The sequence below is a fragment of the Ranitomeya imitator genome, chromosome 10 (assembly GCF_032444005.1).
Source record: "Ranitomeya imitator isolate aRanImi1 chromosome 10, aRanImi1.pri, whole genome shotgun sequence".
NCBI classification, from domain to species: Eukaryota; Metazoa; Chordata; class Amphibia; order Anura; family Dendrobatidae; genus Ranitomeya; species Ranitomeya imitator.
In genome coordinates this window covers 56,034,839-56,048,303 of record NC_091291.1, presented here as the reverse complement: position 1 = coordinate 56,048,303, position 13,465 = coordinate 56,034,839, and the positions used below count along the sequence as shown (strand labels likewise).

General features: G+C 42.8%; 1 protein-coding gene across 1 annotated transcript in view; it reads left to right on the top strand.

Annotated features, from left to right (window-relative positions):
• The window catches only part of LOC138650953 (carbonic anhydrase-related protein 10-like), a 1,155,128-nt gene extending 1,142,006 nt beyond the window's left edge, over positions 1-13,122 (top strand). Inside the window, exons 8-9 of the mRNA XM_069740840.1 lie at positions 8,047-8,212; positions 12,514-13,122. Coding sequence (XP_069596941.1) covers positions 8,047-8,212; positions 12,514-12,542 — 195 coding nt within the window. The 3' untranslated portion in view covers positions 12,543-13,122. The remainder of the gene's footprint in view (positions 1-8,046; positions 8,213-12,513) is intronic.
• The last annotated feature ends 343 nt before the right edge of the window (positions 13,123-13,465 follow it).

Genomic DNA, 13,465 nt, shown 5'->3' with positions numbered 1-13,465 from the left:
GCTTTGCTGCTGGCAGTGGTTTCAAATGTAGCTTTTAATCCAGCAAATATGCGTTCAACAGTGCCTTTTAGATCAGCTGCCCATGCTGTGACTTCTCGCTTAGCATGGCCACTTAACTGCATCATCAGGAGACTAACACGCTGAACTTCACCCACAGGGAACATGTCAAAATGGGCCAGCATCTTTTCTCTGAAATCGTCAAGGGTATTAGGCTCACCTTCATACATTGGAAGCCATGGGCCACCCGGGGTATATGGCATCAGCACCGGCATGATGGGCGCCACTCCTTGCAGCGCTGCGCTGCCGGACTCTCTATTGACACTCTGTCTTTCAGCTGCATTAGCGTTGCCGGGTGCTGCGGCGTCTCCGTGCTGCGACATACTGTGCCCCCTTAGTTAATCCGGACCCTTCCGGTCCTCCGCTTCCGTCGGGATAGTGTAGATTCGTTCCGCTGTGCAGCAGGATCGATTTTCCCCTTGCTCTGATGTCAGAGCGCTCAGCTTGGTGCCGCCCACAATGACACGCCCCCTGCTGCTCCCACCCACCGCGCTCTGTAATGGCGGATTCTGAAGTTTTTCAGTTAGACTGGGGCTCAGGTGATAGCGTAGCTCAATTAACAGTCTCGTGCCTAACGGTTATGAAGTGATTACCTCAGGGGATGGCGGCCATCTTTACTCCATTATAACCAATGGGGAAAAGTCACTTTCAATAGTTTTCAATGGGGAATGGATTTTTCTTTAATAAAGTCAATTTTCAAGATTTTTCATCCCAGTTTTCACAGTTTTGGGCTCCAATCACGGCGCACAATACCCGGTATACGGGCTGGCTAGATCCTGTTCGTGACGCCAATTGTGTCGCCCAGGAGACCGGGATACCCAGCACCGGACCAATGGAGTCTGTCTCTTGAGGGAGATGTCACGGGTGGCTTGACCCGGTGCTGTGGCCCCAGGCAACGCACAGTGCAAGGGGCATCGTGAGGGGACAGGCACTTACTTGATCAGCAGCAGGTTCTCCCAGCGGTGACGATCCCGATCCTGGATAGATGGCTATTGTCCAAATGAAAGACTGAGGCACTGAAACGTTTAACCAGTTTACTTTAACATAAAAGGATTTACAACCAGTCCTGTCACCGGAGTCTGTATGGGAACTCTGAGTTACTTTGACCCTGCCGGGGTCTTCGCCTCTTATTGTGCGCAATTTCTGTGTGGCCCTGCTGCTGTATGTGAACTGGCTGCCGGCCCAATCTGTCCCCTCCGAGTCCTGGTTCGACGGGCAACCCGAGTCCTTTTATCGGTTTACCCCCTCTGGGAGTACCGCTGAACTCTGTGTCTGTTGCTGCGTCCGGCCCTAGTGAAGCTGATATCACCTCACGTCTTTCCGGTTGCTGTATTATATATAATGAATACAGCCACGGATCCGGTATCTGTCTTTGCGCCTGTTCTGGGTAGTGATTAATGCTACCCGGTTCTCACAATGTCCTTTTTCTCTGTCCCTTTTCTCCTCAGGCCGGTGATTTGGGCCTGGTAACAGTCACAGGGCTGTTAGAGATTCAACTGTATGACCTCTCACTTTCAGCTCCTTGGCCCAACTGCCATTTCTTCTCTCAGACCAGAATGGATCAAGGGGAGTCTCTGGAGCTCCCCCTTCTGGCCGGAGGTGATAGTGCAGTCTTGCTATTTTAGTATTTGTACTTACTGTCAGTAACTATTTTTGTGGCAAATACCCCTAGGGGTGCCACACTAACATGCCCTAACATGTTGATCCAGAGGAATAGATCTCCTATTCTTTTGCATGTTTGTCACACTTAAGTATTTCAGATCACAAAACAAATATAAACATTAGGCAAAGATAACACTAGTAAACACAAATTGCTTTTTTTAAATGAACGTCTTTATTATTAAGGGTAGAAAATTATTTAGAATTGAGAGTCCTCAGTAGTTGATACCTTTTAATGGCTAACTGAAAAGATGGTAAAAAAATCGCAAGCTTTCGAGACTACTCAGGCCTATCTACTGGCTAACACGGTACCAAGATATATATCTTCCCTTTATTCTTAAGGGTGTAAGAAATCAAAACCTACAGGGTCCATGTTAAAAAATAATCCCACCCCCTCCTAAAACATATATTAATTGGGGTTTATCACATTTTTGGGAAGCTGAGTTCAACATCCTTTGCCACACCCATGCTTGATTACTGCCACACCTGTTCTCAATCAAGAAATCACTTAAATAGGACCTGCCTGCCAAAGTGAAGTAGACCAAAAGATCCTCAAAGCTAGACAAAATACAGCGATTCAAAGAAATTCTGGAACAAATGACAAGCAAAGTAATTGGGATCTATCGGTCTGGTAAAAGGTAGAAAGCCATTTCTAAAGCATTGGGACTCCTGCAAACTACAGTGAAAGCCATTATCCACAAATGGTGAAAACATGGATTAGTGTTGAACCTTCCCAGAAGTGGCAGGCACACCAAAATTACCCCAAGAGCCAGCGACAACTCATCCAAGAGGTAACAATAGACCCCACAACAACATCCAAGGAACTGCAGGCCTTACTTGCCTCAGTTAAGGTCAGTGTTCATGACTCCACCATAAGAAACAGACTGGGCAAAAATGACCTGAATGTCAGAGTTTCAAGATGAAAACCACTGTGGAGAAAGAAGAACATAAAGGTTTGTCTCAGTTTTTCCAGAAAACATCTTGATGATCCCCAAGACATTTGGGAGAATACTGTGCGGACTGATGAAACAAAAGTTGAACTTTTTGGAAGACGTGTCCAATTACGTTTGTCATAGAAGTAACACAGCATTGCAGAAAATGAGCGTCATACCAGCAGTGAAATAGGGTGGTGGTAGTGTGATGGTCTGGGGATGTTTTGCTGCTTTAGGTCATGGAAGACTTGCAGTGGTAAATAGAACCATGAATTCTGCTGTCGACCAAAAAAATCCTGAAGAATGTTCGGCCATCTGTTAGTGATGTCAAGCTGAGACGCACTTGAGATATGCAGCAGGACAATGATCCAAAACACACCAGTATGTCCACCTCTGACTGGCTTAAGAAAATCAAAGTTAAGACTTTTGAGTGGCCAAGTTAAAGTCCTGACCTTAAGCCGATTAAGCTGCTGTGACATGACCTTAAAAAGGCGGTTCATTTTTTAAGACCCTGCAATGTGGCTGAATTACATCAATTCTGCAAAGATGAGTGGGCCAAAATACCACCAGAATGTTGTAAAAGACTCATTGTCAGTTATCGCACATGCTTCATTGCAATTTTTGTTGTTAAGATTGGCCCAATCAATTATTGAGTTTAGAGGGCAATCACTTTTTCATACAGGGCCCTGTAAGTTTGGATTTATTTTTCCCTTAATAATAAAGACCTTTATTTAAAACCTGCTTATTGTGTTTACTTGTGTTATCTTTGTATAATACTTAAATTTGTTTGATGATCTGAAACATTTAAGTGTGACAAACATACGAAAAAGAAAAGGAAATCTGGAAAGGGGAGAACACTTTCGCACAACTGTATCAGTTTGGTTCTAGCGGTAGGCTCCTCATTTTTTAAAAAGCGATTCCCAATCCAATTGCTGGGATAACTTTCAAACGTGAATATTGCCCTTCAAGGATTATTGTGCATTTTGTAAGTATTGTATCATAAATTTTAAGGTTTACTGGCAGGGTGCTTTCTTTCTATGTACCAGTCTGTCCACCACTCAAGTTATGGTTATTGTACTTGTATTCTTCATTGTATCATACATATACTTATTCTTTTCCCTTTATGTGAATTACCTTCCATATATAAAGTCTTTTGTAAAAACTTTGCTTTCCCAAATCTTCTGTATCCTGATCTACTACCCTGGTCACATGATCTCTAGCTGAGTATCCCATGATTTCCTGTGACATCACATCAGATTCTTTCTGACTTCCTTGTTCATGTACACCAGGCACACCCTGTTCTATACTACATGTAAATATATATATATATATTTTTTCTCTCTGTTATTTATGTACTCTCATGCATTTTTAGTTCTTCATTCATCCCATTGCAGTGGAACATGATGAGTGGGAGTAGGGCATAATATTTTACTGCCAGGGCTGGTGTTCTGGTGCTTTGTGTTACTTTTATGAACTTTTTCAGTGACTCTCCTGTTCTAGTGTCCTGGATAAGACATTATACTAAGAATGGGTGTGACGCTGGAGAAAGAGAAAGGGGTTTTGCAGAGTTACAGGATGTGTGCTCTCTGCTGGCTCCCAACTCGGCACAAAGACTCATTGGAAATGTTATCAAAAGGGAACAAAAGATTATGAAAACGAATCAATGTCTAGGACAGCAAAGCTAGTAGACGGGGACAGGAAGTAAAGTAGCAAGGCATAAAATTGGTCTGCAAAATGGCAGAAAAAGTATATGGGGATTTTTCGAGGCATGGCTCTTAAGCATTTTTGGTAAAATCAGTAACCGAATTGGGGTAGAGGACAACCGGTTGAATAGTCACAGGATACATGTTGTTAGGCTCTGCTTCCGTCTGCATTGATTGTTTCAGTAGTTCTGCTTCATTGCAGAAGCCAAACACTGAAAGCAAAAGAAGTGATGGATCACTCACATGAGAGATGCCAATGATGCTTGAAGGAATCCTTTGACTATAATCGAGGCATCCAGTTTCCATCTTTGGATTTACAGAATCTGAGATGACCTCTCTTACTGGAGCATCTGATATGAGAAAGACATGAATAGACCTTTATATCGTCAGTAAAAACATTATTATTATTATTATTTACTTTTAGAGCACCATTGATTCTATGGTGCTGTGCGTGAGGAGGGGTTACATATAAAATACAGATATAAATTATAGTGAACAAAATAATAGTGATGGGCTGGTACAGAGATAGGAGAGGGCCAAGCTCTTGTGGGCTTAGAGTCTGCAGGATTATGGAGAAGGACAAGATAGGTTGGGGGATAGCAGCAGTTCGGATGGTGGTGAGGTAACAGCGGGGTCATTGCTGGCTGAAAGCTTTCTTGAAGAAATGGATTTTCAAATTCCATATGAAGGTTCCAAATCTGCTCTATAATCGACTGTGTCGTGGAACTGAATTCAAAAGGATGGGGTAAACTTGGGGGAGGATTGGGTGAGGAATGTACGAGTGTGGGGGAAAAAAGGAGGTTTTGTGAGGACCGGAGAGTACCTGTGGGAAGGAACGGAGAGTACTACCATTAGTTTTAGTTTTACTCCATATATTTAAAAAAAAGATTCATTGGTCTCAGTAATAATTTAATTGATCAGAACTGAGAGCAATCAATGATTTTTTCAACAGGCAATTGAGTTGCCCGCCAGGGCCGTGGGGTACTCGGTAGCGAGTGCGGTCTCAATTAAAGGGGATGTCAAGGTGGTTGCGATCCGGTTCGTGGCCCTGGGTGCTCAAATAAAAAGTTGAAAGGTCTTTTAAAGGGAGTTATAAAAAAGTTTGTGTTGCTGACGCCACGTGTAGTTCTCAGTCAGTGGGACCAATGCTGCTTAAGGGGATTCTCTGGTGCGATGTTACTGCAGCAAATATGGTGACGCTTCCCATAAGTGAAGCGGGGTCCCCATGGCTCCCGATGTGCTGGGCAGGGATGGTGTATGCTAGCAAATAAATGGAGGACACAGAGTTGTAACGTCTTTACCTGGTTTATTGGTTGTAAGCAGCCACAGTCCAGGGTACCAGCAACAGGTGGTGCCATGGTCCGTCCGGCCAGGATGCAAAGGTGGATCCATTTCCCTGGTGAGGTCCGTAAGCCTTCCTACTCATGCTCATATGCGAGATCCTTGCTGCCTGTGGCTTCTGTACAAAGTCCCCTCTCTCCTTTTTATAGGGTCTCTATCACAAACCGGGCTCCTAGTGTACTGCTGCAACTACAGGTGTGGGTGCGGGCAAATTACATAAAGTCCCATGCCCTCCAGTTCTGCCGTGCGACATGGAGTACACCACAGCCTTGGGCTTCTGATGCCCGATTCCTGCCCTTCAGCTCATAGGGTGCCTGGTCACAGTTCACCTACAAGCTCTTTACTTCTCCTGTGCTCCGTTCCTCTGATGCTTTCTAACACGCAACCCTTCACCTTATCTTCAGTTCCTGGAGCTGCAGCTCACACGTGGCTGTACGGCCCTACTGTCTGCTCTCTGTCCTCTCACTTCCACTGTCTCTTCAGACTGATCTCCCTTGGTCTCCCTCGAACAACTGTCTAACTCCTCCTCCAGACCAGAATACTTAAAGCTGGGGAAGCTCCCCTGAATCCGGGTTCAGAGATTCCCCTTCTGGCCTGGATTCAGAATGTGTTGTATGTAGGTGCGTTACCTGGTAAAGGGAATCCTCCTTGCCTCCAAGCATGATATCGCCCTCCCCAAAAGGAAGGCAACATCACCGTAACAACTGGTTACCTGGGGTGCTACACAATGACAGTATCAAAAGGGCTTGTTTACACCTGATGGATTTGTTGCTGAAACTTTTGCAACTGAAAATGTATTCCAAACATCTGAATAGGGCTGTTTCTTCAGCATGTGTATAAAATAGTCACAGATATTTCTGCAAAAGTCTGCCAGCTGTGCACATGAGCCCATACTTGCAGTGTTGATCATCATGAAGATTAAACAACCCAATGAGGTAGGCACTAGTAATGAGCGAGTATGCTCGTTACTCGAGTTTCTCCCAGCATGCTCGGGTGGTCTCCAAGTATTTCAGCGTGCTAATTAATAAAAAAAAATATTGCTAACTAATAGGCAATCCCCACATGTATTCAAACTGTCTAGCAGACGCAAATCATGCAGCTGCGTCAACATAAACTAAATCCTTGAGCACGCTGAAATACATGGAGACCATCCAAGCATGCTCGGAGAAACTCGAGTAACGAGCATACTCGCTCATCACTAGTTAGCACCAAGTCTATGTGCAGAAATATTGTTTCTTACACAGATAAAACTTAACGTAGAAACAAACTAACATACAGCTCTGGCAAAAATCAAGAGACCACTGCAAAATTTTCAGTTTGTCAGATTTTTCTCTTTATAGGTATATTTTTGAGTAAAATGTAAATTGTTCTTTTAGTCTATAAACTTCTGACAACATTTCCAATCAACACATTTTGTATTTTTTTCTGTAAAGGAGAAATGGTCAAAATAAAAAACAAAAAACAGGGCTTTCAGACCTCAAATAATGCAAAGAAAACAAGTTCATTTAGAAACAACAATACTAATGTTTTAATTCAGGAAGAGTTCAGAAATCAATATTTGTGGAATAACCATGATTTACAATCACAGCTTTCATACGTCTTGGCATGCTTTCCACCAGTCTTTCACACTGTTCCCGGTGCAAAAATGTAAGCAGTTCTTCTTTGTTTGATGGCTTGTGACTATCCATCATCCTCTTGATTACATTCCAGAGGTTTTCAATGGGGTTCAGGTCTAGAGATTGGGCTGCCCATGACAGGGTTTTGTTGCAGTGGTCTCTTAATTTTTGCCAGAACTGTATACCCTGCTGTAAGTAAAAAGCAGTAGTGCATAAAAATAACATAAGCTACTTAGTAAACACTGCTTGATAAAAAAAAGAGCGTAAAAGCTATCCCACCAGTGCCAAGGGGTACCCAATTGGGACAGTTCTTACCGGATTAAATCCTTACCAGGTATAAAAAATGACCTCAATGTGAATAATTGCTGAGCAGGATTGTGGCTTAACTCTGGACAACCAGCAATGGGAAGCTATATAAAACGTAATGTCCAGCTCAAAGAAGGGGAGGCCTCATCCTTGCGTGCACTGAGTAAAATAATTTAAAGCAAAATAAAGGAAATGATATGAACTGGAGTATAAGTTGGTACACAACGTGTAGGAGCATGTTCATACTGGCCATTAAAGAGACAACTCCTACGATAGAAAAAAAATGAAAGGTCCTCTAATATTCAAAGCACAGTTTACAAAAATATGTCGAGCTAGACATGACATATATTGAAGTCCAAGTGTAACTTTATTATATTCTTGTGTTTTAACTTTAGTAACCATTTGTTCCATTTTTATTCATTTCACACACAGATGCACTCTCTTCGCCTTCTGAGCCAGAACCAGCCATCACACATCTTCCAAAGTATGAGTGACAACTTCCGTCCAGTGCAACCACTTTTCCATCGAGGCATGAGAGGAAATCTTGATTTCAGTAAACCAGGGCGAAAATGTAAAGGCGCAAACTATAAACTTCATGGTATGAATACATTTTACGTACAGAAAACATTTAACTAATAAAATAGCCATCTTTTACTTATTGCAACCTCTGCCACTCATTCAGTAGCATAATATCTGCATCCAATTGCTAGCTTTAGAGGGCACTCTACATTATGTGGTTTGTGATCACTGGGGCCAGTTACTGACTGTAGTGGACACTTGCCTAGTTGAAGTGAGCATTAGAGACAATTGGAGGGGTTGGAATAGGTGAATAATGACAATTTTATTATTTTAACACATTTCTTGTTTCTTAATTAAATAATAGATTAAGAAGGAAAGAGAAAGAAAGAGAGAAATTGTCATTACGGATAAAATACTAAATATCCTTCAATTAGCAAGTCACTATTGCGTAAACATTAAGGAAGACTGTCATCTTGTTACATTACCCTAGTAGAAAAAGGAGATTGAGGTTTCAGAGTAGACCACACTGCTGTATGAAGGAACAGTTCCAGAGTGGAACATCAATTTTGTAGTTTTTATTTTAATGCATTTTCTGCACTTATCGAGCTCTTTTTTAAAACAATATTTGTAGCCATAGTTAATTTTGACAGAAACCTGTTCTAGAATATTAATAAGACAAGTGTTTGTGGGCATGTGCAGTACGGTACTTTACCCTTTTCACTTTGTGTAGGAAGATATTTTCACATTGGATATTCAGATCTTATACTTGAAATATCAGCAGTGCTGAGATAATGAGAGGCTACTCACACTATGGTGCATAGATTAAAAGATTCTGATCACACTCCTGTCCACCCTGTCTATTTGATCTAATTCTGGAGATTCCAGGGATGATGAGGTTAAGGTACCATCACACTAGACGATATCGCTAGCGATCCGTGACGTTGCAGCGTCCTCGCTAGCGATATCGTCCAGTGTGACAGGCAGCAGCGATCAGGCCCCTGCTGTGCTGTCGCTGGTCGGGGAAGAAAGTCCAGAACTTTATTTGGTTGCTGGACTCCCCGCAGACATCGCTAAATCGGCGTGTGTGACACCGATTCAGCGATGTCTTCACTGGTAACCAGGGTAAACATCGGGTAACTAAGTGCAGAGCCGCGCTTAGTAACCCGATGTTTACCCTGGTTACCATCCTAAAAGTAAAAAAAAACAAACACTACATACTTACCTACAGCCGTCTGTCCTCCAGCGCTGTGCTCTGCTCTCCTCCTGTACTGGCTGTGAGCGTCGGTCAGCCGGAAAGCAGAGCGGTGACGTCACCGCTCTGCTTTCCGGCCGCTGTGCTCACACAGACAGTACAGGAGGAGTGCAGAGCACAGCGCTGGAGGACAGACGGCTGTAGGTAAGTATGTAGTGTTTGTTTTTTTTTACTTTTAGGATGGTAACCAGGGTAAACATCGGGCTACTAAGCGCGGCCCTGCGCTTAGTTACCCGATGTTTACCCTGGTTACCGGCATTGTTGGTCGCTGGAGAGCAGTCTGTGTGACAGCTCTCCAGCGACCAAACAGTGACGCTGCAGCGATCCGGATCGTTGTCGGTATCGCTGCAGCGTCGCTAAGTGTGACGGTACCTTAAGAAGAGGCAGCTCAAACTGCTGTCCACCTTGTCTATTTGATCTTATAATGGAGATACCGGAGATGCTAAGATAAGAAGAGGTAGCTCCCACTACAGTTCAACCTATCTAATGCTGGAGAAACCAGGGGTGTTGAGGTAAGAAGAGCTTCTCACACTGCTGTAAACCCTGTCTATCTGATCTTATACTGGAGATACCAGGGTTCTGAGGAAAGAAAAGGTAGCTACTTGATCTAATGCTGGAGATACCAGGGTGTTGAGGTAAGAAGAGGCTGCTCACAATGCTGTAAACCCTGTCTATCTGATCTTATATTAGATATACCAGGGTTCTGAGATAAGAAAAGGCTGCTCACACTACAGTCCACGCTATATATATGTGATCCAATTCTGGAGATACCAAGAGTATTGAAGTAAGAAGAGGCTGATCACACTGTTGTCCATCCTGTCTATCTGATATAATACTGGAGATACCAGTAGTGCTAAGGTTTGAAGTGGTTGTTCACACTATAGTCCACACTATACAGTATATCTAATACACTGTATGCTCTAATGCTGGAGATACCAGGGGTACAGAGGTAAAAAGAGGCTGCTTAAACTACCATCCAACCAGTCTATCATACCTAATACTGAAGACACCTAGGGTGCTGAGGTTAGATGAGGCTATTTACTCTGATGTCCACCCTTTCTGTTTGATTTAGTAAGGAGATATTGAAGGTACTGAGATAAGGAGAGGCCACTCACACTGTAGTCCACATTGTATTTCTCATCTAATACTGGAGATACCAGGAGTGCTGTAGCAAGAGGGGGCTGGTCACACTGGTGTCCACCCTGTCTATCTGATCTAATATTGGAGATACTAAGAGTGGTGAGGTAAGCAGAGGCTGCTCACACTGGTGTGCACCCTGTCTATCTAATGTTATAGTGGAGATACCAGGAATGTTGAGATAAGAAGCGACTGCTCACACTGCTGTCCATCCTGACTATCTAATGCAATATTGGAGACACCAGGAGTGCTGAGATAAGAAGAGGCTGCTCACATTGCTGTGCACCCTGTCTATCTTAAGGTACCTTCACACTGAGCAACTTTACAATGAGAACGATAACGATCCGTGACGTTGCAGCGTCCTGGATAGCGATCTCGTTGAGTTTGACACGCAGCAGCGATCAGGATCCCGCTGTGACATCGCTGGTCATAACTAGAACTCCAGAACTTTATTTGGTCGTCAGGTCTGCGTGATTCGTCATGTTTGACAGCAAAAGCAACGATGCCAGCAATGTTTTTTCACGGAGCTAACAACCAGTGAGAACGATAAGTACGTCACTGGATCGCTCCTGCATAGTTCTGGAGTTGCTGTGTTTGACGTCTCTACAGCGACCTAAACAGCGATGCTCCAGCGATCTAGTTTAGGTCGGATCGTTGTCTGTATAGCTGGAGCGTCTGTGATGGTACCTTAACCTAATATTGGAGATACCAGGAGTGCTGAGATAAGAAGTGACTGCTAAAGGTACCGTCACACTAGACGATATCGCTAGCGATCCGTGACGTTGCAGCGTCCTCGCTAGCGATATCGTCCAGTGTGACAGGCAGCAGCGATCAGGCCCCTGCTGTGCTGTCGCTGGTCGGGGAAGAAAGTCCAGAACTTTATTTGGTCGCTGGACTCCCCGCAGACATCGCTGAATCGGCGTGTGTGACACCGATTCAGCGATGTCTTCACTGGTAACCAGGGTAAACATCGGGTAACTAAGCGCAGGGCCGCGCTTAGTAACCCAATGTTTACCCTGGTTACCATCCTAAAAGTAAAAAAAAAAAAACACTACATACTTACCTACAGCCGTCTGTCCTCCAGCGCTGTGCTCTGCACTCCTCCTGCACTGGCTGTGAGCGTCGGTCAGCCGGAAAGCAGAGCGGTGACGTCACCGCTCTGCTTTCCGGCCGCTGTGCTCACAGCCAGTACAGGAGGAGTGCAGAGCACAGCACTGGAGGACAGACGGCTGTAGGTAAGTATGTAGTGTTTGTTTTTTTTTTACTTTTAGGATGGTAACCAGGGTAAACATCGGGTTACTAAGCGCGGCCCTGCACTAAGTTACCCGATGTTTACCCTGGTTACCGGCATCGTTGGTCGCTGGAGAGCTGTCTGTGTGACAGCTCTCCAGCGACTAAACAGCGACGCTGCAGCGATCTGGATCGTTGTCGGTATCGCTGCAGCGTCGCTAAGTGTGACGGTACCTTAACACTGGTGTCCACCCTGTCTATCTGATCTAATATTGGAGATATCAGGAGTGCTGAGATAAGAAGAGGCTGCTCACACTGGTGTCCACCCTGTCTATCTGATCTAATATTGGCGATATCAGGAGTGCTGAGATAAGAAGAGGCTGCTCACGCTGGTGTCCACCCTGTCTATCTAATGTTATATTGAAGATACCAGGAGTGCTGTACTTTTGAATGATCAGTGGGTGCTTTGGCATGGAAATAGTTTGACAGCATGCTCACAGGCACATATCCTATTAATATTCTAGGACAGTTTCAGTGAATGGAACTTGACTGTGACTACTTTTATTCTCTAGAGATTATTTCCCTAGACAAAAACAATGTCAATCACTAATTAAAGGTATTTTGGAATATATTCATAATGATAGTTTCTTTTTTTTCCTATTCCTGGAGGGTTCCTTTAAAGCCAATGTAAATTAATACATTTATTTTTACATTAGCTATTCTATATTTATCTCATAACTCTTTTTCTTCTCACATTACAGTGGACTGGCCTTCGTCTTCCAAAAACTGAGCAATTTATACTATTTCTGTCCAATCTGCAAAAATTTCAAAACAACTTTTGTCTCCAGGACAGATGGAACACCGGGGAAAAAGGAACTGCTCGTGTTTTCAAGAGAAAATTTTTACAGCTTTTAAAAAAATATTGTAACAAAAAATGCCAAAAGATAAAGATCAGATATATATGTGTATATATATGTGTACTATTAACTATTTTCTAGGAGCTAAGACTGATTGCCAGCCTCTAATCTCCATTCAGCACAAGACTTAATAAAGTTGAAAATATCCTGTCTATAAATTATTTTAAGAGGAAATAATGTTATTTCATACACAAATCCTGATAAATTATTCAACATTTAGGAAATGCACTGAAATGAATGTTTCCTGAAAATGCTTGTGTGAAAATACACACTGTGCAGAAATGTACTGTTTTGTGAAATGAACTTGCCTGCAATAATATCCAGTATGTGATTTAACTTAATGAAAAGCATGTAGGTGATCAGCAGGTGAGAGCGACAATGTGGCAAAAAGATGATTTGACACTTTATAATATTATGACTTTTTCTTGATAGTAATAAAATCAATTAACATTCCACATTTGACTTTTTTTTTAATTGCTTTTTTTATTGAAATGTATCATAATTAAAATTAAACTAAAATTGCTTAGCAGGAATCTTTTGATTATGCTAAGCCATAAAAAGAAAACATGCATTTGTGGGGTTAAAGAAGTTAAGGAAAGAAAGGAAATGTCTAAATGAAAGTTAGAATGTTTTATGTCAACTGGCATTTTTGCTAAATGCATGACCCTGGGTTTACATAAAGGGCAGAATACAGGAGAGAATTTGAGCTGAAATTCTGCAATAAAATACAGCTTAAAGCATGTAGTTTATGTTTTAATTAACCTTATTCACAAATATAGTAACACATTTGAAGAGG